We start from the raw sequence: 26,393 nt of genomic DNA on the forward strand, positions 1-26,393 counted from the left end.
GGCCCTCTTCTCCCAGGACTGGACAGGTTCTGAGGGTCCAAGCTCAGGGTCTGCTGCCCACTCCTGCCCAGCCTCTGCCAAGGCATCGAGGCCCAAAGGAATCCCACAGGCTGCCTGATAACACCATGCCCTCCCCACAGGACCCTGCTGTAGCCATCCCCAAAGGAACACTCATGGCCATTTTCTGGACCACCATCTCCTACCTTGCCATCTCGGCTACCATTGGTGAGTAGCCAGACCGCATAGATGGCAGGAAAGAGAAAAACGGATCTGCTCTGTAGCAAGGCTGGAGGAAGCTGCTATGTGGGGCTGGCTTCTAACTAGGCAGGGAGGCCCTTGAGCCCTGATTCTGGGGCCTCTGTCACCTCCACAGTGATAGAGCATCTTCATGGTGAGGGAAGCCAGACCAGGTTAACATCTTCCTCGCATCTCTGGGTACTCTTGCTTGCAGCGTTCACCTTGGAGGCAAGCTGTTCACAAGTGGCCAGGGGACTCGAACTATTTTATAGGCACGCAGGGCTCAAGAGCCAGGTCTCTGCTTTAAGGACATTGGGCAGGTCGCTTCAGCTCTTCCTGCTGTGGTTAAAAGGGGGCAATAACAAAAATAAGAGTACTGCCTTGCCCAGATTGTCAGGTAGACTAAAAACAGTCCCATACTGGCTGCTGTCATTAATACTGTCAGGGTATAAAGGAGGAGCCAGCCTGTCCATCCGCAGTGACTCACCCTCGGCAGAGGTGGCCAGCCTTTGGGGATGGAAGAGGAGGAGGAGGGTAAAGCAAAGGACAGAAGGGAAGAAAAGAGACAGAGAGACAGAGAGACAGACAGACAGACACGCACGCACGCACGCGCGCCCTCAGCACGCACCTTCCTCCTCTCAGGGTCCTGTGTGGTGAGAGATGCCTCTGGGGACCTGAACGACACAGTGACTCCTGGCTCAGGCATCTGCGAAGGGCTGGCCTGTGGCTACGGCTGGAACTTCACCGAATGCTCTCAGCAGCACAGTTGCCGTTACGGCCTCATCAACTACTACCAGGTATGAGCGCTGGGTCTGGCTGCGGGGCACCCAAGGCCGGAGAGGTAGAGCAGTCGGGGGTTGGGGTGGGGGTTGGGGGAGGCTGGGGGGGGTTTACTGCCCCAGCCTGGGGCAGGGCTTCCTGCCCAGGTAGGGCTCTCGTCCCCCCCCCCCCCCCGCCGCCTCTGAGTAGGCCTTGGGTCCCCACGGGGGGTGGGTTGAGATGTCAGGACCGCAGTGGGGAAGGGGTGCGCAGTAGTTTCTAGCTCGGCCCCCTACCCTCCCCACAGACCATGAGCATGGTGTCCGCCTTTGCGCCCCTGATCACAGCGGGTATCTTCGGAGCCACGCTGTCCTCGGCCTTGGCCTGTCTTGTCTCTGCCGCCAAGGTCTTCCAGGTAAGGGTGCAGGAAGGGGCCCCTGCGCGTGGGCTGTGGGCTGTGACTGGGGAGCATGGAGTAGAAAGAGTCCTCGGGCTGCGGGCGAAGCGCCGGGGTGTCACGTGAGATGGGTCACGTGAGATGGGTCTGGGTGGAGGGAAAGGGACCCGGCTAGCAAACTCTTAAAAGGCAACAGCCCTGTCTCCAGGTGAAGAAAGGTTCCCAGAATAGGAACCCGGTGAGGTCAGAGGGGTCCACACAGGGTCAAGAGCACAGGTCGCCCTGGGAAGGGGAGGCGAGGAGGTCCCAGCCAGAGCTTGAGAGTGGGGTACGCTGTCCACAGTGCCTTTGTGAAGACCAGCTGTACCCACTGATTGGCTTCTTCGGCAAAGGCTATGGCAAGAACAAGGAGCCCGTGCGTGGCTACCTGCTGGCCTACGCCATCGCGGTGGCCTTCATCATCATTGGTAAGAGGCTTCTTCCCCGGCCTTCTGAAGGTCCTAGGTCCCGCTCCCCTTAGCCCAGCTGTCACCGGGTACTCTGTGAGTAGCTCTTGTTTGGTGTCAGGGATGGAACTAAGCAGGGCCAGGCACATACTGAACAGTTGGCTTTGCCGCTAAGGCCAACTCCAAACACCACTTGAGTACCTCTTGAGTGGGTGAAGGCCTGCCTGAAGGGCCTTTGGAAAGGCCTCCTGATCCTTTCCCGCCTCCAGGCAGGATGGCCATGAAGCCACTCCAGGTAGCGGGCCATTCTGCTGTTAGGAGGGAACTTCTCTGCCTCTCCTGCTTCTGCATTCCAGTGTCCTGACAGCTGGGACACCTTCCCAACCCCAGGACACCCGTGGGGAAGGGCCAAGTTGATACAAATGGCTAGCTCAATCAGGACCTTTGCAGATTCACTGACAAAGCCAGCTTCTCGCCCAGTCAGGACCTGCCCAAGGAGAAAGTGTCCAGAGAACAGGGCAACCTAACAGGTTGACTGGCTTCTGCTGGCTTTACTCTGTTCCTGCTGTGTGGCTGTGGATAAACCATTTCTCTGAGTCACAGTTTGCTTATCTGCAGAGTAGGGGGCATCCCCTGCCCTGCACCCTATGCAGAAGCCGGGGCATATAAGCTGTGGAGATCCCACTCAGAGGCACCTTCCTGTTACAACCAGATGCCTGCTGCTCAGGCTGGCCCAGCAGTCAACCACTCATGAGACTTGCCCTAACATTCTGGTTGCTGTCACCCAAGGGAAGATTCTAGACACTAGATCCTGCATTGTATGAAGAGGTGTCTCACCTAGGGGATAGAAAAGTCTAGTCAGCTGGCCTCGAGATCCACCCCTGTCTCCTGCTGCCCAGGTCCCGACCGGTTCCTTGTAACTGCAGGCTTATGGGTGGTACCTTTGGGCTGGTGGCTCCGACTTGACCAAACTGAGGACTATGACCCTAGATCCTCAAAGGGACCCAATGGGGCTATGTGCAGAAGTACCTGGTCCAAAAGAGCTGCTTGTCTTTCTTTGGGCCCCCTAGGAGACCCTAAGAACACACGCACAATTATCTGGGTATACTGGGGTGAGCGAGACAGGGAAGAGAAAGAGCCATTGTGGCCAGGACTGCAAAATGGTCTCAGGCAGTGGTTCTCAACCTGTGGGTTCTGACCCCTTTGGGCTGAAAGACCCTTTCACAGGGGTTGCATATTAGATACTTACATTACAATTCATAGCAGTAGCAGGATTACAGTTATGAAGTAGAAACGGGAATAATTTTATGGTTGGGGGTCACCACAACATGAGGGACTGTATTATAGGGCCGTAGCATGAGGAAGGTTGAGAGCTTCTCTCAGGGGTCCTGGCTCACATTGCCAAATGCATTCCTCATGTTAATTTGTGTCCCCAAAATGTCATAACCACTGCCCTTGGTCACCCAGTAGCCTGACGGAGTCCGTCCCCACTGTCTTTTACCTTCTTCTAAATATTTTTATTACACTTGTTATCTTGGGGAGGGGGCACATGTGAAGATGAGAGGACAACTTACAGGAGTTCCCTCCTTCCACCACGTGGGTTCCCAAGCTCTGACTCAGGCCAGCAAGCTTGGTGGCAAGTGTCTTTACCAGCTGAGTGATCTTGCGGGTGCCCTCAGTTTTCTAAGACACCGACCCTTTGAACTTCGCTGGGGGGGGGGGGGGAGACGACTCACTTTCCAATGAGGAGGATGAGCTGACTGAGTAGCAAGACCTGGCCATGCCAGGGGCTGCTCTAGGTGCCAGGCAGCCTCTGTGGTGGAGCCCAACGTGCTGTCCCTTTCTCCCTGGGTTTTTGAAGCTGAACTCAACACCATTGCCCCCATCATTTCCAACTTCTTCCTCTGCTCCTACGCCCTCATCAACTTCAGCTGCTTCCACGCCTCCATCACCAACTCACCCGGTAAGTGGAACCACCACCCCCACCCCCCCGAACCCCAGGAAGAGTTGCAGAGGGGCAGTGCGGGCCGGGTGGGTGGAGGCGGACAGCCCAAGGCAACCGTAATTTAAAACCACACTTGTTAGGGCAGTCTGTCCCCTAATAAAGCCAGGCATCCTTTACCGAGCACAGAGCATCCTTGACAGGTCATGGAGGTTGTTGTATGTAGTTCCACCCATTTCTCAGGCGTCAGAAGGCTGATCGCCCAGAAAGGGATGAATTTCCCAGGCACAGGAGATGGTGCACAGCTCACCTCTAGGGGGAGCCGTTCAGACTGCAGCAATTCAATTTCACAGATCTCTGGGCTGCTGCTGAAAGCCTTCTAGCAGATGGCAGTAAGGAAGAGTTTTGCTACTGAATCCCAGATGGTCAATGGGCCTGCTATCCCAGCACTTTCCATACAGGCCACAATGTGCCCGGCACTCTCAGAGATGTGCCATGGTACAGTGGTCCCTAGGGGTGGCCCTAACCTGGCACAAAGCCAGGCAGACTCAAGTTTCCCACCATCCTTTTAATCCCCTGGGCTCCCCCCAGAGCCCTGGAGATCGGGCACTGTTGCTGATGTTGGGGCTATGCTTGGCCAGGGCTGGAAGTTCCCTCTCTGGTGTGGCTTGTTACCATGGTGACATAAGTGCCCAGCAGGCAAGGTTGTGGGATGCATGCCTCAGGACCTCCCTAAACCACCCCTGGAGTTAAGGCTGGTGGGGTGCTAGGGATCCCTGGCTGGTGGGTTCAGGCCAGGACCACAGCCCTGGGTATGGAGACATGGGCATTGCTGCAGCTCTGGGAAGGAGAAGTCTCCTGAACACAGGCATGTGCACTGACCTGGCCCCACCCAGGGTGGAGGCCCTCCTTCCAATACTACAGCAAGTGGGCAGCGCTGTTTGGGGCAGTGATCTCGGTGGTCATCATGTTCCTGCTTACCTGGTGGGCGGCTCTCATTGCCATTGGAGTTGTCCTGTTCCTCCTGCTCTATGTGATCTACAAGAAGCCAGGTATGTGGCTGTGGTCCCCCTGGGGCTCAACTCCCTGCCCGGACAGCCATGCAGTCAGGCCAGCCCCTCATCCCAGCTGGAGCCTTGAGACACAGACTGGCCTCCACCTCAGCCTTCCTGAGCCAGAGTCTCAAAGGAACATGCCCACTCTGGGCCAGACTCCTGTCAGATTCCCAGAGGGGCTACCTGCTAGTGTGTGCATGCAGGCCAGGGTGGCCAAGGGTGGCTGTGTGTAGGTTGGTACCGAGCAAGATGGTCTACCTGCATGTAGCAGGGCCCTGGACTGACTTCAGTCTGAGGGAGGCAACCCTAGAACTCTACATCTAAGCCTGGCCTCCTCGGTGGTCTCGGAGGTCTGCTCTTTGAGTGGGAGGAGTTCAAGACTTTGCTACATAACCTTTAATCGCGTGACTCTATGTGCAGCAGTTGGCTCTAGACCTGCACATATTAGGTAGGAACAGAGTTGCCAGCTGTCTGTCTGTCCATCCATGGCCTTGCTCCCAAGGTGCTCTGGGCCTAGGAAAGGTAGACATTCCCTCTTCCCCCACATGACTGGTTGCTCCCTGCAATTTTGAGTCTCACGTTCTCCTTTCTGCCCTCAGAGGTAAACTGGGGCTCCTCCGTGCAGGCTCACTCCTACAACCTTGCCCTGAGCTACTCCATGGGCCTCAATGAGGTGGAAGACCACATCAAAAACTACCGGTGAGCAAGACTTCTGGGCCACCCAGGAGCCTGCAGCTAGTCGTGGTCCTCTGCTCGGATAGATCCAGGATGGTAGAGAGCAGCTGACCGTCGGAGGGCTAGGCTTGGCATTGCCCAATAGGGACAAAGCAAGGGAAGGCTCCTTGTGCCTCAGTTTCCACCATGGAAGCTGTTCTGTCGTCAGGGTCTCTTGGTCCAATTCTCGTGACAATACTGGGGTGCTGGCCGTGACAAGCCTGACCGGGGTGCTCCTCAAAGCTGGTTCCCAACGGTGAGGGGGATCATTCACCTCCGTCCTCCTCACACCTGACTGTATTATAATCACTCAGATTTATTCATGCCCTATGTGCTGTGACTCAGACACTCATGACAAACTCCTGAGACCTACGACAGCACTCACCTCAGACACAGGCAAGGACAGATGAGGCTTGGAGATGTCAACTACCCCTGTTTGCCCAGCTGGTAAATGAACCAGTGAGCCTGGCTCTGCCTGCCAGGGGTGCTTAAAGACAAGTCCTGTGCTGCCTCTCAACACAAAGGCTCAGGCACCTGGCCAAGGTACAGGGAGTTTGTAAACAATGGCTTCCTCATGACTGACCTTTACTCCGCTTTCGCCACGCTGGGCTTGGCAGGGCAAAGGAAGTTTGTAGGCTGGTGAGTCTGATGGTCTGGGCGAGAAGAACAGGGAGACTTAGTATCATGACCTCAAAAATACCTGAAAGACCCCTGCAGTCACAGCTGGAAACATGTGTCCCAGTGCACAGCCTCACCCAGGGCCATCAGGAGTCAGGAGTCCAGGGGCACCTACCTTTAGCATGGAAGCCCTGGGGGCGCTCTCCTGACACCTCACGCTGTGTCCCCTCTTTTCCTAGCCCCCAGTGCCTGGTGCTTACGGGACCCCCCAACTTCCGCCCAGCGCTGGTGGACTTCGTGAGCACATTTACCCAGAACCTAAGCCTGATGATCTGTGGCCATGTGCTCATTGTGAGTGCTCCTGGGGGACATCTGTACCCTGCTGGGAATTGGGGTGGGGGAATGGAGGAGACAGGGGACCTGGATGTAATGTCTGCCAGGGGACAGAAAGGGCAGGGAAAGTGGAGCCAGCAGAGCCAGGTTCCGAGTGAAGCCCAGGCTGGCTCAAGTTCACCATGTAGCTGAGGCTGACCCTACCCCTGCCACCCAGTGCCACAGCGGTTAGCTTCGCTTCCTCTTTTCCTGTCCTTCCTCTCATCAAGAGCACCTCTAGGTGCTTCTGAGTCTCAGGGGAGCCTCTAGGGCAGGAGGAAAGCTGAGTCAGGCGTGGGGACAACCCTGATACCGCCTGCCCTCCCCCACAGGGACCCCGAAATCAGAGAGTGCCCGAGCTCCAGCACATGGCCAGTGGGCACACCAAGTGGCTGAACAAGCGGAAGATCAAGGCCTTCTACTCCGACGTTCTTGCTGAGGACCTCCGAAGCGGCGTCCAGATTCTCATGCAGGTGCCCTGGCAGGCTTCCCACAGGACTGACTCAGTGCGGCCGCTTGCAAGGCCCAGCGTCCTGGTCCAGTTTAAGCTTCAGTGGCTGCAGCGGGAGTCCCCTACTCGCTTGTCTCAAGCTGTGCTGGTTCAAGGATGCCCAGAACCCCTGGGCACCTGTGGGGACCCCGTGGCTCTGCCCAGCTCCTGTTTCTGTGTTATTTTATTTTAGTTAAATTTAGTTTAGTTTTAGTTTTTTCGCAGTACTGGGATTGGGCTGAGGGCTTCAGTGCATGTTAGGTAGTAGCTCTACCATTGAGTTGCATCCACAGACCCCTTTTTACTTAAAAAATAGTGTTTGAGACTGAGTTTCACTAAATTGTCCAGGCTGGCCTTGAACCCGCTCTGCAGTCCAGGCGGGCTGGGACTTGCGATCCTCCTGCCTCAGCCTCCTAGGTAGCTGGAAGTCTAGGCCTCCTCCTCTTTATTTCTTCAGATACAGTTTACAGTTAGTAAAATGGAAACCGTAGAGTGGCAAGTGTTTGCGTATGTGGACACCTCACACTGGTGTGTAACCATCCCTCAGAGTAACATCTAGAATGTTCCACCGGGCAGTGACTTTACTGCTCCACACTTTCATGTGAAACATCCGAGAACCCTTTTCAAAGGTTTTTAACTGTTTCTCAACATGAAAAAAAAATGTGTGAGGTCTCTTTGGGGGAGGGGTTCAGAAAACTTGGATTTTAGAAGCAGGTGGGGAGGACGACAGTGAGGTGCACACTTGGTTTTCTTTCTTTCTGTTTGCTTGTTTTGTGGGTTTCTTTGTTTTGTTTTGTTTGAGACAAGTAACTGCTATGCAGGGCATGCAGCCTCTGACTCACGTTGCCTGGTGTGCCCCAGATTCTGTGGGCTCACGCAAAGATCCTCGGGCCTTAGCTTTTGGGGGTTGGGAGTGGGGGGATGGGGATAGTGGTACTTGGGGATCAGGTACAGGGCCTCCTGAGTGCTAGGCAAGTGCTTGTCTGCCTCAGACTCTTGGTAGCTGTGACTAAAGGAGGCATGTATACCATGGCCAGCCCTCTCTCTCTCTCTCTCTCTCTATATATATATATATATATATATACACACACACACACATATACATATACATGTATATATGAATTTGCACTTATTTGTTTTGAATTGTATACTTTTAAATGATTAATTTCTTTTGGAGACAGGGTCTCACTGTGCAGCCCTGGCTAACTGGAACTGTCTATGTAGACCTCCAGGCTGGCCTCAAACTCACAGAGATCTGCCTGTCTCTGCCTCTCTGGTATTGGGGTTAAAGGTGTGCGCCTCCGTACCCTACTCTAAAATGGTCAGTTTGTTATATTGACTTTACTCCAAATCTTTTAAAGAATCTTGTTGTGAGGGTGCGGGGAGAGAGGGGGAGAGAGAGCCTGTTAGGATGTGAACTCCTGTAATCCCCCCACATTGGAGACAGACACAGGAGGACCAACAGAAGAGAGAGAGAGGTATAGAAAGGGAGGGAGAGAGGATATAGAGACTAGGTGGCCCAAGAGTCCTCGGACTTGACACGCTTTCTGGATGGACAGAACCCCGAGCTCCTGAAGCGTGGGAGGTAAAGGTGGCTGGGATGAGCAACAGCCCCACACTGGTGATTTGTCACAGAGAGGAGCCCTTGCTGATCCCAGGGCTTGAGTACCAGATCATCTTCTGACTGACTCTCCACCCCGGCAGGCCTCGGGACTGGGGAGAATGAAACCCAACATTTTGGTGGTCGGATTCAAGAAAAATTGGCAGTCTGCTCACCCGGCCACAGTGGAGGACTACATTGGCATCCTGCAGTGAGTGAGCGCGAAGGAGCAGCCTGTGAGCTGTTGGTTTGGCCACTGGGGATCCCTGGGCCGGGGGAAACAGAGCAGAGGCAGTGTAGGCCCCTGGGGTCACGTGGTGAAGGCTGAGGTGGAGGAGGGTGTCTCACCTTGGCCTTCACAGACACTGAGGCCAGCAGGTAACACAAAGTGTGGGGTGGGCCAGGTGTGGGACTCCAGGGAACAGTGGAGACTGTGGCAAGCTGGAGAAAGCTCTGGGCAAGCGTGCCCCTCAGAACGCAGGTCCCGGGTTGCTGGAACGTTCAGCTTTCCAGAGTAGCGGAGAATGGCGGTTGTTAACAAAAACCCTGAAGGCTCACAGTTCCCGACTCGCAAGCTCTCAGGTGGGATTCCAGCGGAGGTGGGAAACCGGCCCAAGCAGAGTCCTCGAGGCTTCAGACCCTGACTCTGAGCCTCAGAATCTCCAGCTCTTTCCTTTGTAGGGTAGGGAACACCTGTGTGGACTGCTGCTTTTCCACTGCTGTGCCACACAGAGGGAAAGTACCATCAATACGCGAGGCTGAGCCTCGAGGCCCTGGGACCTCCATCCGGGTCTGCCGTTAACCCCCTATGGGCCTCAGCTGTCACCCCAGCTGCTTAACGCAATTGCGACATGGGGTTGAAAATCTGGCCCCCAGGCTTCCCGCTGCTCTGGTGTCCAAGGCAGTCCAGAGATGTGTAACTGAAGGAATCCGTTGAGGGAGCTTGGCCCGGTGGGCCAGACCCTCAGGGAGGCCTTGGGTTGTCATGTGAGGGAGGCTATTCCTATGTGCACACCTCTTCATCAGCTTACAGTTCCGGCCATATAATCCTAGTGCCAGCTTCTCAGTTCCTCACTGTCTGGCCATGAGGAAGTTGCTCTCACCCCAGGACAGGTTTTCCTGTGTAAGTGGAAGTTAGAGTCCCCAAGCCCCACTAGTGGCAGAGAGGTTGACAAAGTCAACTGATAAGAAGGAATGGGTGTGACATGAAGTAGGGCCTAGCTTGGTTTCCCCAGGAGTGTCACAGATGACTCTCCAGTTCTGCCTGTATACGATACACATAGGGAAACTGAGGCCCACAGACCAACACTTAGACATTGGATCTCCCGGGAGCCAGGTCACAGGGCCAGCGGCTTGACCCCACATCTCCTTTCCAGTGATGCCTTTGACTTCAACTATGGCGTGTGTGTCATGAGGATGCGTGAGGGGCTCAACATCTCTGAGGTGACGCAGATGCACAGTGAGTACGCGCTGCACCTAACCTGCCCCTGTCAAAACCCAGCGGCTCCTTTAAGCAATGCAAGGAAGACAGGGAAAAAACTAAAGAAGTCACCGACTTGTAGATAGCCAGTCCTGAATGGTTCCTTGGAGCCCATTGGTTTCCAAACAGAAATGAGACCCAGAATAGGGAAGTGACCAGGTCAAGGTCATGCTTCCAGCTAGGGGTAGACAGGGAACTAGAACTCCCCACGTCACTGTCAGATAACCATGTGGGTGAAGAGGATCTGAGAGAGAAAAGGCAAAGAGGAGGAGGCCACCCATATAGAGACACCACAAGGAAAATACGTAAAGGCCATGGGCACTGGACCTTCTCGAGATCGCCAGGATGTCCTTGGGGCTCAGAAGAGGAACGTGTTTTCGGCGTTTGGAAGCTGCACCTGACTGTGCAGAGTCTCAGTTAGTGATGGTTAGAGACATGGGGAAGACAAAGAGAGGTCCGGACCGGCAGACGCGCAGGCAGGACTCTGTTCCTTGCTGGCAGGGACATTGTCACCAGGGGCCAAGGACATGCCTTCCCATGGCATCTAGAGAGTAAATATTTATGTAGCCACTGCCACAGGGTCAGCAACCAAGATACTGTGACTGCTCTAGGCCCCTCCCCACCCAGGGTCCTGCCTCTGGGAACAAAGCCGATGCTTATCATGGTGGGCAGGCACACAGGTCACCTCAGACATGAAAGTGTCCTGAGGAGATGGATGCAGGGTGCTCAGAGGCCTCTCTGAGGACAAGACCTGCCTGTTGCTGAGGAGAGTGGAGCTGGAGAGAGATTGGCTCAGGTGGGTCACCCTCTACCCTGAGGTGGTGTGACTTGAGGAGGAGCAAGAGGAAGTCAAAACAGCTGGCTTGGGGTGTGGGGGCAGGCGGGAGCCAGGGCAAAGGGAAGCAAGTAGCCATCAGTTACCCCGGGGAAGAGTGGCGGGGCGGGGGACTTTCTTTTAGCATTAGGGGGGCTCCAGGAGGCGAGGATCCCAGCATCCCAGGCAGGAGTGCCTGTAGCCCAGCTATCCCCTTCTTTTTGCAGTTTTAAAAAAAAATGTTTGACCCAGTGGAGGAAGGCATGGGAGCCAGTGGGCAGCAGGGCTAGGCCATCTGTGTCTGTCACGGGTCAGTTCCCCAACTCAGAGGATCAGGCTTCTCTTGTCCTATGGGGATGCTAGTGTCAGAACATCTGGGCACTTGGCCAAGAGTAAATGGCTTTCTCTTGTGACAGCGGTGTCCTAATAACTGAGGTTGGGTTACTGTAGGTTTTGAGTTCCTGTCGAAGACGACCAGCCCAGTGATGAATCTGGGGCTGTGGGCTAAAGGTCCACCCTTGGAAAACTCCCCTCTCAGTCATGTTCAAATGCTATCTGCAGAGAGGACTGCATGCTGTCCCCTTCTTTCAGGGACACCTGCGCTGAGGGGGAACTGGCAGCAGGTGCAGGGATGTCCTGCTGCATTTGTGAGGGGCAGAAGAAGGGCAGGTTCCATCTGAACAGGGGTGCTGCAAAGAAGGAAGAGCGTTCTCCCAAACAATAGTCCCCCAGGGTCCTCAGGATCCAGGGAGAGCGGAGCAGGGAGCTGGGAATGGGCTCACACAGCACTCTAAGAAACATGGGAAAGGACATTAGCTGTGTCTGGCCAGGCCTGCAGAATGCCTCTGGCCACTGCACGCCCACCTTGGTGACAGAGGCCAGCCCACCTCACTGGGAAAGCCGGCTGTTTGCAGGGGGGTCCTGGCAGAGAGCCTGCTGGCTCAGACCTGCCTCTTCTTCAGCAGCTCCCGAGGCACTGGTCCAGGAAGAGCAGGCCAGCACCATCTTCCAGTCGGAGCAAGGCAAGAAGACCATCGACATCTACTGGCTGTTTGATGATGGAGGTCAGGTCCCCTCAGACCCGTCCCTGTCCCCTGGGACTTTCTGTCTCCCGGGTCTCTGCATCTTCTGACCTGCCCTTCTAGGCTGTGCTTGCTGAGGCCTCTGGTGGGACCCAGAAGCCGACAAAGTGGACAGAGGCCTTAGCCTGTCCTGGTTTTAAAACAGAACCCTCAGCTTTAATGATGCTGCCTTTGATAGAATCAGCAAGAGACCACAGCCCCTACCCCAGCTGAACATTTCAGCCATCTGTGTCTGTGGGTTCCACGTCAGTCAGTCCTGGAACCCATTCTAATACAGATCAAAATAATGAAGAAGGAAAAAAAGCCAATCACGTCTGTATCAAACATATACAAACTAGTTTCCTGCCACCATTTCCTCCACAATAAACCCCAGGAGCAATTTTCACGGTACAGGGTTTGTGGCAGGTGTGACAGGAAGTGACCTAGGGGATATGCAAGGCCACGGGCAGGCTCCACATGGATCCTGGGCCACACTGTAGAAGGTATGGGCATCTGAGGACAGGTCCCGATGCCAATTCCCCTGTGGGTATCCGAGAGCCCCTGTGTAGTTCACTGCTGAATGACACCCAGGCAGGCTGGGATGTGTGAATCTATGCCCGGCAGCCAAGTGTTCTTGTGGGCTAGCCCAATGCAGTCTTTTTCTCCGAAACAGGGAAACTGAGGCACAGAGTAGCATATGCTGGTCGCATGGTGGCTGGGCCTTGGCCGTGTACAGAGAGATGACAGGGAGGGACGGCACCTACTCACTGGTCAGATGTTCAGTGTTCAGGAAATAAATGAAGACCATTCTGATGTTTCCAGGCGAACTCACCACCCTCAGCTCATGCGCCAAGTACTCTGTGCCAGCTTGCTTATTTAAAATCACCCCATTGGTTGGGTATGCTGTCACACACCTACAATCCCAGCACTTGGGAGGTAGAGGCAGGAGGATCAAGAGTTCAAAGCTGCCCTCAGCTGCATAATAAAACCTTGTCTCACAAAGGCCAAATAACCAGGAGGCAGAGGCAGGCAGATCTCTGAGTTCAAGGCCAACCTGGTCTACAGGGTGAGTTTCAGGACAGCTAGAGCTACCTACACCAAAAAACTTTATCTCAAAAAAAAAAAAAAAAAAAAGCCTCCCACATTAGCCAAATAAACCACAGCCCCAACTGAGCGCCATGGTCAGTGGGTTTAGTCTGGTGAGTTCCTCCACTGTGAGGAGCTAAGGTCCAGAGTGGGGAGGGTTTCGCTGCGTCAATGTGGGGTGGAAACACACAGAGAGCTCTATCCTGAGTCTGTTCCTCTTGGCTCCTGGGAATTGTCCCTGACAGGCCTCACCCTCCTCATCCCCTATCTCCTGCACCGCAAGAAGAGATGGGGCAAATGCAAGATCCGGGTGTTTGTTGGGGGCCAGATCAACAGGATGGACGAAGAGAGAAAGGCGTAAGTGGGGACCACGGGGCTGTACTGATCCGCCATCTAGTCTCCGTGAGGCTCCTGACTTCCTATCCCTGTACCCTCCACCTGTGCCCCTGGGTGGCCCTGAGGTTGTCCCAAAGCCCAGGCCAGCTCTCTCCAGCCCACAGCAATGGTGCCTGGGGCTCAGGCAGGAGCTCTCTCCATTTCCAAAGTGTTGGCTTCCTCTCCCACCTTGAGATGACCCAGGTGCCCTGGGACTTGCTGATAGGGGCAGGTGGTAAGTGCTGAAATCATGAGACTTTTCACGGACAGACTGGTGTGCAAGGCGGGACAGAGGTAAGTGAAGCAAGATTAGAACCCTTTCTGACACTGACCCCGAGTAGGGATGCAGGCTCCTAGGCGGCCAGGAGATGCAGTAGCAAATAATGGGGAAATCACACTCAGTCTGTTGGTGAGAAGGGACCTTTAATTCCCTCTCAGGTCTCTGGCTGATTTGGCAGGAGATCTTGGTGTAAAGCTGGCCTATCCTTGAACTCATTTGCTCTGTCTAAGCAAACAGAGCAAGCCTGACTCACTGGCCTGGCAGGCAATGCCATCACATGGCCAGAATTTGGTGACACTGTCACCTTTATTTCATCGTTACCTCTTTCTGGCAACAAGTGTTGTTTTCTGTTTTAATTAAGATAAAATTTGCTTCTGAAATGTATCTTACTTTACCCTTTTTTAATGACTGTAACAAAACACCCGAGGCAGGCTGTCTCATAAAGAAAAAAGGTTCCCTTGGTTCATGGTTCTGGGGTTCAGTCAAAGGGCTGCATCTGGTGATGGCCTTCTTGCTGGCAGTGACCTGGTGGGGTGGAAACACACCTATGGTGACATAGGACATCACATGGCAAGATACAGGTAGTATGTGTGTGTGTGTGTGTGTGTGTGTGTGTGTGTGTGTGTGTGTGTGTTCGTTCTCCTTTTTCTCAAGAAGCCACCAAAGTTCAGTTCAATGATGAGATGCAAACCCAATGACCTGGTCCAATCCTAAACACCAGAACCAAAGTTCAGTTCAATCATGAGATGCAAACCCAATGACCTGGTCTAATCCTAAACACCAGGACAGGATTCTGTTTCATGATCTCACCCCCACACACCGAGGATTAAATCTTAACCTGAGCTCCTGGGGTAAACAGTATGCAAATCGCAGCACTAAGGCAGAATGTGACTTGTCTTAAATAGACACAGAAGTACACAGAGGTGTGGTCGCGGAGGTGTCCAGCTGGCAGGAGATGTAGGGGAAGGGCTGGGCGACGCTGACTTTCCAGGGAGGGGAATTGAGATTAAAGGTCGTACACGAGACCTGCTCAGGCAAATCGGGGCAGTTTGCCCAAAGAGAAGAGCCTGGTGCAGGCTCTAGCACAGGTCCACGATGCCCCAAGGACAGGATGGGAGGCGACCCCTGACGGCACCTCTCCTACACCAGGACTTCACCTTCATTCTTTCTTCTTCTAGTCCCCCCTGAGTTTGCTGGGGGTGGGGGCGGAGGGGACTGCAGTTCTGTCCCTGTCTCCTCCCTCCTCCCCCTCTTCTCGGTGAGAACTTTACCAATGAAATATCCTTCCTTGGCAAGGCCAAGGGCAGTGCTGAGGACAGCACACCTGGCTTTCAGGACCTACAAAGAGTAAACAGACCAGAAGCCTCTTCGGCAGTCTTGGCTTCCTGTCCCAGCTCTGGGTGGCAGCTGGGTTCCGTGAGGTTGGCTTAGCTCAAGGTGGCCCTGTCAGGTAACAGCATGTCCCTCTCACAGCAGCTATAAAAATCCTTCTGTCTCAACTGCCACTTAGTGGGCTATGTATGCGATCTGCTGTCTCTGTGACCCCAGGCCTGCTGGGCCCCTGCCATGTACCAGGATGAGGCTACACAGCTCTGCTTTTAAAACCCTACTTCTGGGTTGAATGAAGCACAGCTGGTTATGTTTGCTGAATGTGTGCAAAGCCTTGAATGCAACACTCAGAAAAATGTGCTGCTAAGTGCCGGGGAAGCGGAGGCAGAATAGTCAGAAGTTCAAGGTCATCCTTAGCTAGAGTGAGTTGGAGGCCAGCCTGAGCAACAGGACACTTATTCAAAAACTAAACCAACTTGGGCAGTGGTGATACCTGCCTTTAATCTCAGCACTCTGGAGGCAGAGGTACATGGACCTCTGAGTTTGAGGCCAGCCTGCTCTACAGATCCAGTTCTAGGACAGCCAGGGCTAACAAAGAAACCCTGTCTCAAAAAAACAAAACAAACAAACAAAAACAAACAACAAACAAACAAAACCCCAAAGGCCTATGGGCTGAGGGGACTGGAGAGATGGTTCAGCAGTTTATAGTACTCGCTGCCTTTATGCGGTACCCAAGTTGGAGTCCCAGCACCCACACAGGCAACTCACACTGCCTATAACTTTAGCTCCAGGGGCTCTGACGTCTTCTGGCCTTCTCAGACACCCTTACACACATGGCATACACACACAGAAAGACACACATAGATGTGTAAATAAAAAATGAATCTTAGAAAAAAAATGTAAAGTCCCACCCCTAAGTTCAAGAGCCAGCAGGGGTCTTGGTGTAGGGGTCCCAGCCTGGGCCTTTAGACTTTCTAGGATGCTCCGTGCTCTCCCAGTCATTTCATCCGCTGCCTTTGCTCACTGGCTTCCCCCTCCAGTGAGTCCGGCAGGCCTCGGCTTGGTGGAAACATCACATCTTGGGGACATCATCCAGTCCATGCTTTGCCTAGAGGTTCTGACCCAGAACTGGGCTGGGGTCCACAGGTGTGTTCTGCAAGATACTCGGTGATTCCAATGTGGACATTGCTCTGTCCCAGCTCCCTGGGCCTATCCCAACCTTCACCATGCACCAGGCAGCCAGATGTGAAGTCTTTCCTGACTGCATAGACCACAGGGGGCTTCTCCACTAGATGCCCCCTTGATGCCATCTAGCACGCAGCTCCTGGCTTTCTTCTTAGCTCATGTGTGTTGTTGTCTTGGTCTCTCCCACCTCCCTTCAGTTTCCCTCTTCATCTTCCCCTGCCTTTGACCTTCAGTTCTCAAAGTGTGGCCCGGGACCTAGCAGCATCCTAGACTTTTCCTGACCAGAGGACCCTTGGGATTTTTCTGATCAAATATTTTTCACATTGCTTACCACCCTCTGACTTACTCCACCCACATTTCTCACTGTCTGGCCACCTCGCCTCCTGCGCGAGCCACATCTGTTCTGCTCACCGCTACACACCCATCAGGTGCGTAATAAACATCAGGACGAGCGGATACTGTTTTAAAGTTCTGCATCTCTCTTCCAGGATCATTTCTCTTTTGAGCAAGTTCAGACTGGGATTTCATGAAGTTCACGTCCTTCCGGACATCAATCAGAAGCCTCAGGCTGAGCAGTGAGTTCCGTGTTGGGAGTTCCAGACCGAAGGGCCAGCTCTGGCCCTCCAGATCCCTCTGCTCGCTGTTCCCTTCTTCCAGCCCTGCTGATTCCTGTGCTGCTCTTCACATGGGCCGGACACACCGTACCTCAGGACCTTTGCACGTTTAACTGTTTTTCCACCTGGCGCCTTCTGCCTTGTGTACACAACTGGCTTCAGAAGGACCCATTTCCTTCAGCTAGCAGAGAGGCCTTCCTTACCCATTATTCCCTGTTGCAGGACTCAGGGCCTATCTTCCTAAAACACCTGCTCATTTGTGTTTATTTGCTTACTACCACCAGCTGAGCAGGAGTTCAGTGAGGATGGGGTTCAGTCTTTCTTGCTGACAGTGGGGTAGCAGTGGGGTATTTGGTGCTGAGTAGGCTTGGGAGGGGAGGGTCTGGGTTAGCAGACGATGTGTGAAAATTGGCTGAATGCCAGGCCTAAGTGTCAAGGGCTGAGGCCACACAGGCCATGCACTATACATGGCCAAGTTGGATGCTTCGGCCTGAGGAGTATGTCCGTGTGTGTGTGTGGGTGTCCCTACCTTGAGCTTCCTCCAAGTTCCTGGCTCCCCTGGAAACAAGGCCATGTCGCCCAGCCTCACCTGTACTTTCCTTTCTAGCACCAAGCGGTTTGAGGACATGGTTGCACCCTTCCGCCTGAATGACGGCTTCAAGGATGAGGCCACTGTCGCTGAGATGAGGCGGGACTGTCCCTGGAAGATCTCAGATGAGGAGATTAACAAGAACAGAATTAAGGTGCAAGAGAGGGAAGGGGCGCACCAGGGTCTGGGGCCCCAGCCGTGAGTCCCATCCTGAGCTTCGGGAGTCCCCACTTGGCCAGCCCCTGCCATCCCTCCCCAGTGTCTGAGATATCCTTGGGTCACATGCGAGGGCTGAACCGTAACATCATGGATCCCTATGCTGTCCCTGGTGGGGAGACCTGTCCTCCCGGTGTGTAAATGGTGCTGGCCACTGCTGGGTTAGAGTCCTTCTTCCAGAGCTGTATATGCGGCCGGGGAGGCTCTTTTGACGTTGGCTGCAGTGGCATTTTTAGGTGAATGAATAAACGGAAGGGCCAGGCACCCAGGGGCAGATCTCACTTTTCCTCTCAGTATTCTACATCAGTGGCCATTTGCCACCCTCCCCCAGGTAGGGACATTTGTCAAGTGTCTAGAGATATTTTTGGAGGTCACAACTCAAGGAGATTCATTCTACAGCTATTACATATTCCATAGAAACCAGGAGCGCTGAGAAATGCCTACAAGGCACAGGGCAGCCCTCACAACAAAGAATTGGGCATCTGTGATGTCCACAGGGAGACAGTGAGAGCCCCAGACTGGGCCAACTCACTCGCCTCAGGTTCCTTTCTCTACACTGAGTATCCATCCACTTTCAGGTCCCAGGAGTTGACCTCATTTCTGAGGGACCTAAGATGGCCTTAGGTTTAGGTGTGTCCCCCAGCCAGGCCCACACACCCAGGGACTTTGGAGATTTGCCCAGCCTGGCACCAGCTGGCTCTCCAGAAATAAGCAAGGTGTCTAAAGCTGATCCTCTCAAAGTCTGTCACTGGGGGCCTACACCTGCTCTAAAAAGCCCCCTGGTCTTTATACCGTGGGTCTTCTGGGTACATGCCCTTTGCCTGGTACTGAGTCAAGTTAGCCCATTTGACCTCCTCCACATCCCCTGGGGTGGACATGATCATACCCACTTTTCAGAGGGCCACACTGAAGCTTGGGGAGGCTCTCCTGGGGCTGGGGAGTCAGGAATTGTTGAGGGGAGTAATTCTGCGCCCAGCTGACCTGGGGGTGGGGTGCTGTTGGAGAGGTAGGAAGTGACCTTGGCTTTCCTTGGCCCCAGTCCCTTCGGCAGGTGAGGCTGAATGAGATTCTGCTGGACTACTCTCGGGATGCGGCTCTGATCATCCTGTAAGTCACATCTGGCTGGCGGGAGGAGTGGCCTGTTGGGAGGAGGCGTGGCCTGTTGGGAGGAGGGTAGCTGTTCAGAGGGGCCCAGAACGCTGCAGACTCAGCCTGGTGGATTCTCAGAAAACATGGCCACTCCACTGTCTGCCTCATGGCGCTGGCCTGAGGGCCAGCTGGCAGGTCACAGGCCTCATGTGTCCCAGGCATTGCTGATCTTCCTTGCTGTCTCTTGTGTACTCCTTTTCCTGCCAAACAGGCTTGGCAAATGGAGGCAGCTCCTCCCTTCAGAAGCCAGTGAGTGTGTTTCTTAGCTTGGAAATTGCCCAACCCTTATTGGCTATCTGCCGTCCCTTAATGATTTGAGTGTCCAATCTGGACAACAGGAATGGAGGCTGCTCCGGCCACACTGTCCCCCCTGGACCTACACTCACCCCACGCTGCCCTCTGATGTAAGCCATGGCTGAGCAAGTGGACAGGGACAGTGGCAAGGAGGGGTCTCCATGTGGCTCTAATCTCTGAGGCCGGTAATAAGAACATGGCCAGCCAAGGCCTTTAAATCTGTAGCTTAGGGTAACACAGATTTTGATAAGGCTCTTCCCACGCTTGCTGGGGGCCAAGCACTCTGTCTGCTCAGACAGGACATTTCATTTGTAGGGGCTTCTACCACATGAGAACATAAAGCCCCCGGCCTAACATATGGAGCCTGTGTTGAAATCCCAGATGGGACTCACACCTGGGATCCTTCTACCTCTGCCTCCCTGGCAGTCAGCAACCATGGACTTGTCAAGAGGTGGCCTTCTTTTCAAGGCGTGTTCTGATATGGGGTCTTATTCCTAAAACCCCCGAGGTGTGTCAAGGAGGAAGGCCAGGGTCAGTCTTACTTGATAATGAGATGGTCACTGTCCTGCACAGATGATGGCGGCCTGAGCTTTCAACAACGTCCTTTTCAGTGTGCATGAGTCTAAACATCCTGGCAGACTGGCCAAGTGTTACCTGCTCTGGAGAGCAAACCCGTATCTGCTGATACAAGCAGTACAGTAGGCTACTATTGCTGTGAGAAACCATGACCAAAAGCAAGTTGGAGAGGAAACGTTTATTTCAACCCACAGCTTGTAAGTCTGTCATCCAGGGAAGTCAGGGCAGGAACTCAAAAGCAGGAACCTGGAGGCAGGAGCTGATGCAGAGACTATGGAGGAGTGCTGCTTACTGGCTTCCTCTTCCTGGCTTACTCTGGTTTCTTATAGCACCCATAACTACCAGCCCAGGGATGGCACTGCCCACATGGCCTAGGCCTTCCCACATCAATTATTAATCAAGAAAATGCCCTGCCTGATCACAGGCCAGTCTGCTGAGGGCATTTTCTCAATTGTGCTCATCTCAAAAAACTGACTCTACCTTGTGTCAAGTTGACCAAAAGTTGACCAAAGACTAACCAGGGCAGTAGTGGGGTGTGGCAAAGGATGTTTATCTCCTGCAGGGAGGCCTCAAACTTAGCACTCTATTGGGTTTAGAGTGCACAAGACTCGAGAATGGTCCATCCCCAACCTGGTTGCCCCCTAGACTCCATAGGCCATATCTGACACTGGATCCACAAGAAGACACTGCCACCAAGGAGCCCCTTGAGGGTGACATGAGGAAATAGAGTCTCTCCTTCAGACAGAAATACTCCCTTTTCAGGAGACACCAGCATTGTTCCCTGCAGGCAGCGTAAGTGCTCCTTTGAGAAGATCAACATGGCAAACGGGCAAAGACCAAAAATGCCCCAGCCTTCTAGCAGATAACCAGAAGGGTGACAGGTGAAGGCTGAGGGCAAACACTGCGGGACCGTGACTGAGCACGCCCTCAGAGCCCCGATTCCCGAGGGTCTGGCCCTTCAGCCCTGTCTGCAGGCCCATAGGGGTCAAACGGCACCAGCCAGTTCCTCTGCATGGAAGGCAATGGTGCTATAACTCTACCACAGAGTATGGTCAGCAGCTAAAGGTTAGAGTATGTCCCAGGCCAGGCTGTGGGGACAAGGGGTGTGTCTTCTTGGACAGTACTCAAACACCTCTCAGAGAATGTTCCGAAGGCAGTGTTGGGCCCAGGGTGTGGCCCAAGTCAGAGGACAAGTGTAGTTCCAGCCACTCACTCAACCAAGGTCCAGGAATCATGTCTTTCATTCACTCGGAACTGTAACAAAATACCACACACCGGGTTAGTTGTAAGCAACAGGAGCTCATCTCTCGTAGTTCTGAAGGATGGAGGTCTAATATGAAAGTATTAGCATATTTAGTACCTGGTAAAGCCAGCCTTCTGGTCATAGACTCACAAGTCACTGTGAGGCCCCTTGTCCTCACATGACAGAACTCGCTAGAGCTGTGTTGTAAAGAGAGCACTAACCTCTCGGCCTGATCACCTCCCCAAACCTCCAGCTCCTGAAACTCTTGCCCATTGCCCTCTAAGCGCAGAGGGAAGCATTTCAACGGGGTGAATTTTAGCTGGTCATGCCTATTCAGACCACAGCAAATGGCTTACTGACTTTGTTCCTGCGAATCACTTCATATGTATCCAAGGACAGACAGGCATGTAGAATCCTTAGTGATTCATGGTGTCCTGTGTAGAGTGGTGGCCAAGATCTCAGACAGATTAGCACCAAAGCACAGAGATCTGAGCTGAAGCAACTGCCAGTCCTTCCCTGGGCCACTCCAGAGGACACCAGGCCCCCCCTTCAAGGGCTTGGCTCCCTGTATTCAGCTCGCAGCCAGCCAATGAATGGGGCCCTACACAGGAAGTTACCAAGCTGAACTCTGCCTTGAAATGCCCTCCTGTGTGGCTCACAGCATTGAAAAGGAGTCCAGACTGTGACACCCAGTGTGGACCAGGTGTGGACCCTCCTAGTGTAGGGCCCAGTGTGACAACACTTCCGGTCAGGTGACGCCCATTGTGTCTGAGCACTTCCCAGGGCCTGCAGATCATGCTCTCCTACTGAGAAATCGTGGAGGACGGGATTTGCTTTATCACCCACACCTCTCAGAGAATGTTCCGAAGGCAGTGTTGGGCCCAGGGTGTGGCCCAAGTCAGAGGACAAGGCGGTGGAGGTGGCTTTATCCCCGATGCACCAAGACCTCTAACCAGGTGGGGACCTGAGGTGTGAACTCTCCAGAGGAGAAGCTGCAGCTTCCCTAGGGCTTTAAAGAAGCAGGCTTGCAATTATGGCCGGCTGTTAGCTCACTGTGTAACCTTGGAAAGGACGCCCATGCCTCTCTAGCCTTGGTTTCCCTAATGACCACTGAAGCAGGCTTCAAGGTTCCCTTTCATGGTGCTGTGACCCCCCCCCCCACACACACACACTTATTTGCTATTAAAATGAACCTATCTCTCAGGGGCCCTGTGATGAGAAAGTTTACCTGAGTGGCACCTCTCCCTGCCTTTCCCTTCTACCCCAAAACTACAGAAGTCAAACGCCCACCAGCCAGTCTCGGCAGGATTAGCTGAGAGCAACGATGGTGTATCCAGTCGCCCTGGAGACGACACCTGCACAAACTCCACCCTAGCCAGCAGCTGGAGCTGTCAACAGGGCCCCAGCTCTTGGACCAACTCCTTGGGGCGGACAGAGCAGCTGCGTGCGTGTGTGTGTGTGTGTGTGTGTGTGTGTGTGTGTGTGTGTGTGTGTCGCAACTCTCCAAGCTGGAGACTAGCCCACATTTCTCAAGGTGTAGTTGAGGTCAGCTGCTTTAGACCCAGGAACCCTAGAAATGCAAATTGTACAGTCTCTCCCAGAAGGGGGCTGGGAAGGGGCTCAGGACCCCTGTCACCAGATATTCTAAGGACAGCAAACAGGCAGCAATCCCCTCTGGGACCAGATGCAGTGGCCATCTAGTCTGGTGTTGGTTGCAGGCAGAACCTGGCTGTCTGTCTACTCATCGGTGGTTTATCTGATGAAGCACCCCCACACCGCCACCCACGTGAGAGCACAGCTACACCTGCACAGGTGTTGAGCTGGCACAGGAACCAGCCCCACAGCCTCTGTTCCTGGGGAGACCAGATACCCCCTTTCCCTGTAGGGGTTCCCTCCTCAATGCCAAAGAGTAATTACTAAGGAGTACTCACCACCAGTGGACGTGCGAGGATACTGTAGGTATGGGTCTTGCTGCTTTCAAGAATCATCACTAACTGTTCTTGAGACGAGGACACTGCCATAGGAACTGAGTCCTCTGATCAGGACCTTCCGGATGGAGAGCCGACGGGCGCTCAGCCTGCCACCATTGGCTCTGTTCAGGGACTTAACTTCTGGCTCTAACATTGTCCTAACATTGCCTTGCAATTTCGAACAGAAGTTGTTTTGTTCCCGTTTTTTTGTTCTAAAGATAAGGAGAGCACATCCTGTTGGCAAGAGCAAGCATGTCATTGGCTGGTGCTTGAGTGAGCTAAAGCTGCCGTCCCTGGGACAGGGCCACAGGCTCCACTGAGGGAGGGAACTTGATGCCCAGGCATACTGTAGGAACCCTGAGTGTTTGCGGGCTCTGAAATGGCAGGCACCTGTGCCTGTGGCCTTTAAAGCTGGTGAATTGGGTTCCCAAAGATAATGCAGCATTTCACGGATGGCAGCGTCCTGGGCCTCAGGCGTGCCCGTGAAGTCTAAACTTGGCCTTTCTCCTCTCCTGTCCTCTTTCCACGGACTGTCACCAAATGCTTTCGAAGGAAGATGACAGCTGCTTAGTGACATAGACGTCCTTGTTCCCACGCACCTCTCCTGCTCCTTGGGTCCTCACTTTTTAAACACAGGGCAGTGGCTGTCCCACTGGTGCTATGACCCTGCATTTTAGTTAGTGGTCACAGGCTCTTAGTGGGCGTGTGAGGTTCTAGCAAGCAGACGCAGCTGGCAGAAAGGTCCAGAGACCTGGCTGGGGGCCCAGCTCTAGCACCTGCACCCTGTGTGTGCCCACAGACCGCCCACGAGGGTAGTACCTCTCACTTTAGAGAACCCTGAGGCTCAGAGTCAGTCGGGCACTTTACCAAAGCCACGTGGCTGAGGACATGGCAAGCCAGATTCTGAACTCTGAACCGCAGTTCCAATCTGCCTGGCTGGCTGTTCCGGCTGGCCTGCCCTGCCACTGGGGCACTGTCCACCGCTGGGCTAGGCTAAAGCCCAGACGAAACAGTGCCTGTGGAGGGACTGGTAGATCTCCAAGTCCCATGTAAGCACTGGTGTCCCAACTCCATGCACCACAGCTGGTTCTGTGGGAGGCTGTATTTCCCAGAAGCTGAATCCTAGGCACTGACTGGTACACGGTCCCAGAGCATCATTAGAATCGTTAAGATGGCAGGAAAGTCACTTTCTGATCTAAACAGGCAAACATGACTGAACAGCATTCTAGGACATCTTGTTATTTGCATGGTGTTGTGCAGTCGGGACAATGGGGTCCCAAGAGGCCATGCTGGAGTCTGCCCTGACACCCTCCCTTGGCCAGGGGGCAGGACCAGGGCATGCAGCTCCATCACACAAGCACATCATACTGTGGCGCTGGAAAGGCAAGCCTGGCATGGTGCTAGTGACCCCGTGGGGTGGCCTTTCCCACTCAGCAGATGCCTTCTGAACCTGCCTCTCTCTCAGAGTGTATTCTGGGCACAGAAGGGAGAGGCCAGGTAAACTCAACCTGCAGGTGGATGTATTGGGACATATATTCTAATGGGGGACACAGACAACAAAGCAATACAACTAAAGATGCCCTTAAGATTGGGAAGGGCTGTGAAAACAGTCAAATGCGGATTGGGTGGGAAGGTGTGGTCAATGAGAGGAGCTGCCCTCGAGCAAAAATCTGGATGATTCAAAGGAGCCGCCCAGAGCTGGGCATGGTCATTTCCCAAGTGTCAAGAGCATCAACAGCAAAGGTCCTGAGGCAGGAGCAGGCTTGGCATTTGTCACTGTGGCTATTCAGCAGTGAGTAGGGCTAAGTGAGGCTGGAAGGGTTGGAGGGGACTGGATCATAGGGTGTGTGCAGGCCATGGGTCTGCTGCTTAGAAATACTTTGTGGCTCAAGGTATTCTGAGGAACTCTGTGAAGGACAGCAGCGAGGTCTTAAAGTGAGTGGGAAGGAGGCCGGCGTTACACGCCTTTAATCCCAGCACTCGAGAGGCAGAGGCAGGTAAATCTCTGTGAGTTCGAGGCCAGCCAGGTCTACAAAGTGAGTTCCAGGACAGGCTCCAAAAAAAGCTACACAGAGAAACCCTGTCTGGAAAAACCAAAAAAAAAAAAAAAAAAAAAAAAAAAGTGAGTGGGAAGGAATCATGAACAAGCAGGAAGCTGATGGACTGTTTAGAGAACAAGGCCTGGGCTGGGCTATGTGAGGAAGCCCTGGGTAATTTCTCTGCTGCTACTCTTCCTCCTACAGCACCTTGCCCATCGGAAGGAAGGGGAAGTGCCCCAGTTCGCTGTACATGGCCTGGCTGGAGACCCTGTCCCAGGACCTCAGACCTCCCGTCGTCCTTATACGAGGCAACCAGGAGAATGTGCTCACCTTTTATTGCCAGTGATACCCAGTGTTCCTGCCCAGAGCCGAGGGTGTGGGGGTGGAGTCAGAACTCACCCTCTCCAGCTCCAAGTCCTGCTTCAGACTGACTGATTCATCACATCTGCTGGTCCCCTGCAGAAGATGATGTGTTTCCAAACTGGCTGAACCCCGACAGATACGCCTTCTGGGCCTTGACGTTGCTTGGAAGTCTCTGGAAGATTCTATCTCTTTTTAAAAAGCTTTTTCTTGATGACCAAGTAGTAAACTGCAGTCTTTGATTTGTATGCGAACTGAGTCCCAGCACTGGGTGTACATCTTAGCAGTCTCTCCAGACCATCGGGGCAACCATGCCCAAACCTGTCTCCTTCCCCCAGACAGGAGAGTGGGAACCTGCCCTGGGGACCTGTGAGGAGCTCTGAGGACCACAGGGTCCTCTGAGCCTGCACGGCAATGCACGTATCTTCAGCTCTGTTGCTTTTCAGTGATGGCGTCTAGGTGTTCTCACTGGTTATTTAGCCCAGGGTCGCTAAGGTTCTCTGATTACACAGTCCATGGTTTTCCTGGGGACTCCGGAACTGACCGGAAGCATCAAATCGCAAAGCAGTATTCTCACTCTAGGGGACACCCTCCAGATTAATATTCTCTCTCTCTCTCTCTCTCTCTCTCTCTCTCTCTCTCTCTCTCTCTCTCTCTCTCTTTCTCTCTCTTTCTCCCTCTCTCCCTCCCTCCCTCCTCCCTCACCTACTTCCCTCCCTCTCTCTTTTCTTCCTTCTGACAGAGTCTCATGTAGTCCAGGTTGGATTTGAACTTGCTCTGTAACCAAGAACAGCTTCGAACTTCTGATTCTCCTGCCTCTACTCCAGAGTGCTGGGATTCCAGGCACATGCCTGGAGTTTTATGTGGTGCTAGGGATCAACCCTACAGCTTTATGGCTACCAGGCAAGTACTCTGCCAGCTACGCTGCCCGACCTGTCTCTTTTCTGCTTCTTTTGAAGGTTGGTTGTAATCTCCTAGATGATTTCCAGACCCACTCATGGGCAGTGATCTATGATTTGAAAAATGGGTTTCATTTCCACAGGTTGTGTGTAGGGCCTGTGCTGGATAGTTTCTTTGTTTGAGGTTTTGTTTTGTTGGTCAAC

The 26,393-nt window shown here is 53.7% G+C and overlaps 1 protein-coding gene across 3 annotated transcripts in view; it reads left to right on the forward strand.

Annotated features, from left to right (window-relative positions):
• Slc12a3 (solute carrier family 12 member 3) overlaps positions 1 to 25,538 on the forward strand; it is a 36,556-nt gene extending 11,018 nt beyond the window's left edge. For 2 of the 3 annotated variants that reach the window (XM_028871469.2, XM_028871470.2), the window contains exons 9-25: positions 141 to 225; positions 880 to 1,034; positions 1,304 to 1,411; positions 1,737 to 1,860; positions 3,701 to 3,802; positions 4,678 to 4,833; positions 5,436 to 5,535; positions 6,408 to 6,519; positions 6,873 to 7,013; positions 8,735 to 8,841; positions 10,007 to 10,089; positions 11,887 to 11,988; positions 13,317 to 13,428; positions 16,729 to 16,815; positions 17,462 to 17,597; positions 18,699 to 18,766; positions 25,135 to 25,538. In XM_028871469.2, coding sequence (XP_028727302.1) covers positions 141 to 225; positions 880 to 1,034; positions 1,304 to 1,411; positions 1,737 to 1,860; positions 3,701 to 3,802; positions 4,678 to 4,833; positions 5,436 to 5,535; positions 6,408 to 6,519; positions 6,873 to 7,013; positions 8,735 to 8,841; positions 10,007 to 10,089; positions 11,887 to 11,988; positions 13,317 to 13,428; positions 16,729 to 16,815; positions 17,462 to 17,597; positions 18,699 to 18,766; positions 25,135 to 25,276 — 1,920 coding nt within the window. In that variant the 3' untranslated portion in view covers positions 25,277 to 25,538. The remainder of the gene's footprint in view (positions 1 to 140; positions 226 to 879; positions 1,035 to 1,303; positions 1,412 to 1,736; positions 1,861 to 3,700; positions 3,803 to 4,677; positions 4,834 to 5,435; positions 5,536 to 6,407; positions 6,520 to 6,872; positions 7,014 to 8,734; positions 8,842 to 10,006; positions 10,090 to 11,886; positions 11,989 to 13,316; positions 13,429 to 16,728; positions 16,816 to 17,461; positions 17,598 to 18,698; positions 18,767 to 25,134) is intronic. The other variant, XM_037206092.1, reaches the window with a different exon arrangement.
• Positions 25,539 to 26,393: the final 855 nt, after the last annotated feature.

This window comes from Peromyscus leucopus, chromosome 5 (genome assembly GCF_004664715.2).
Source record: "Peromyscus leucopus breed LL Stock chromosome 5, UCI_PerLeu_2.1, whole genome shotgun sequence".
Taxonomy (NCBI): Eukaryota; Metazoa; Chordata; class Mammalia; order Rodentia; family Cricetidae; genus Peromyscus; species Peromyscus leucopus.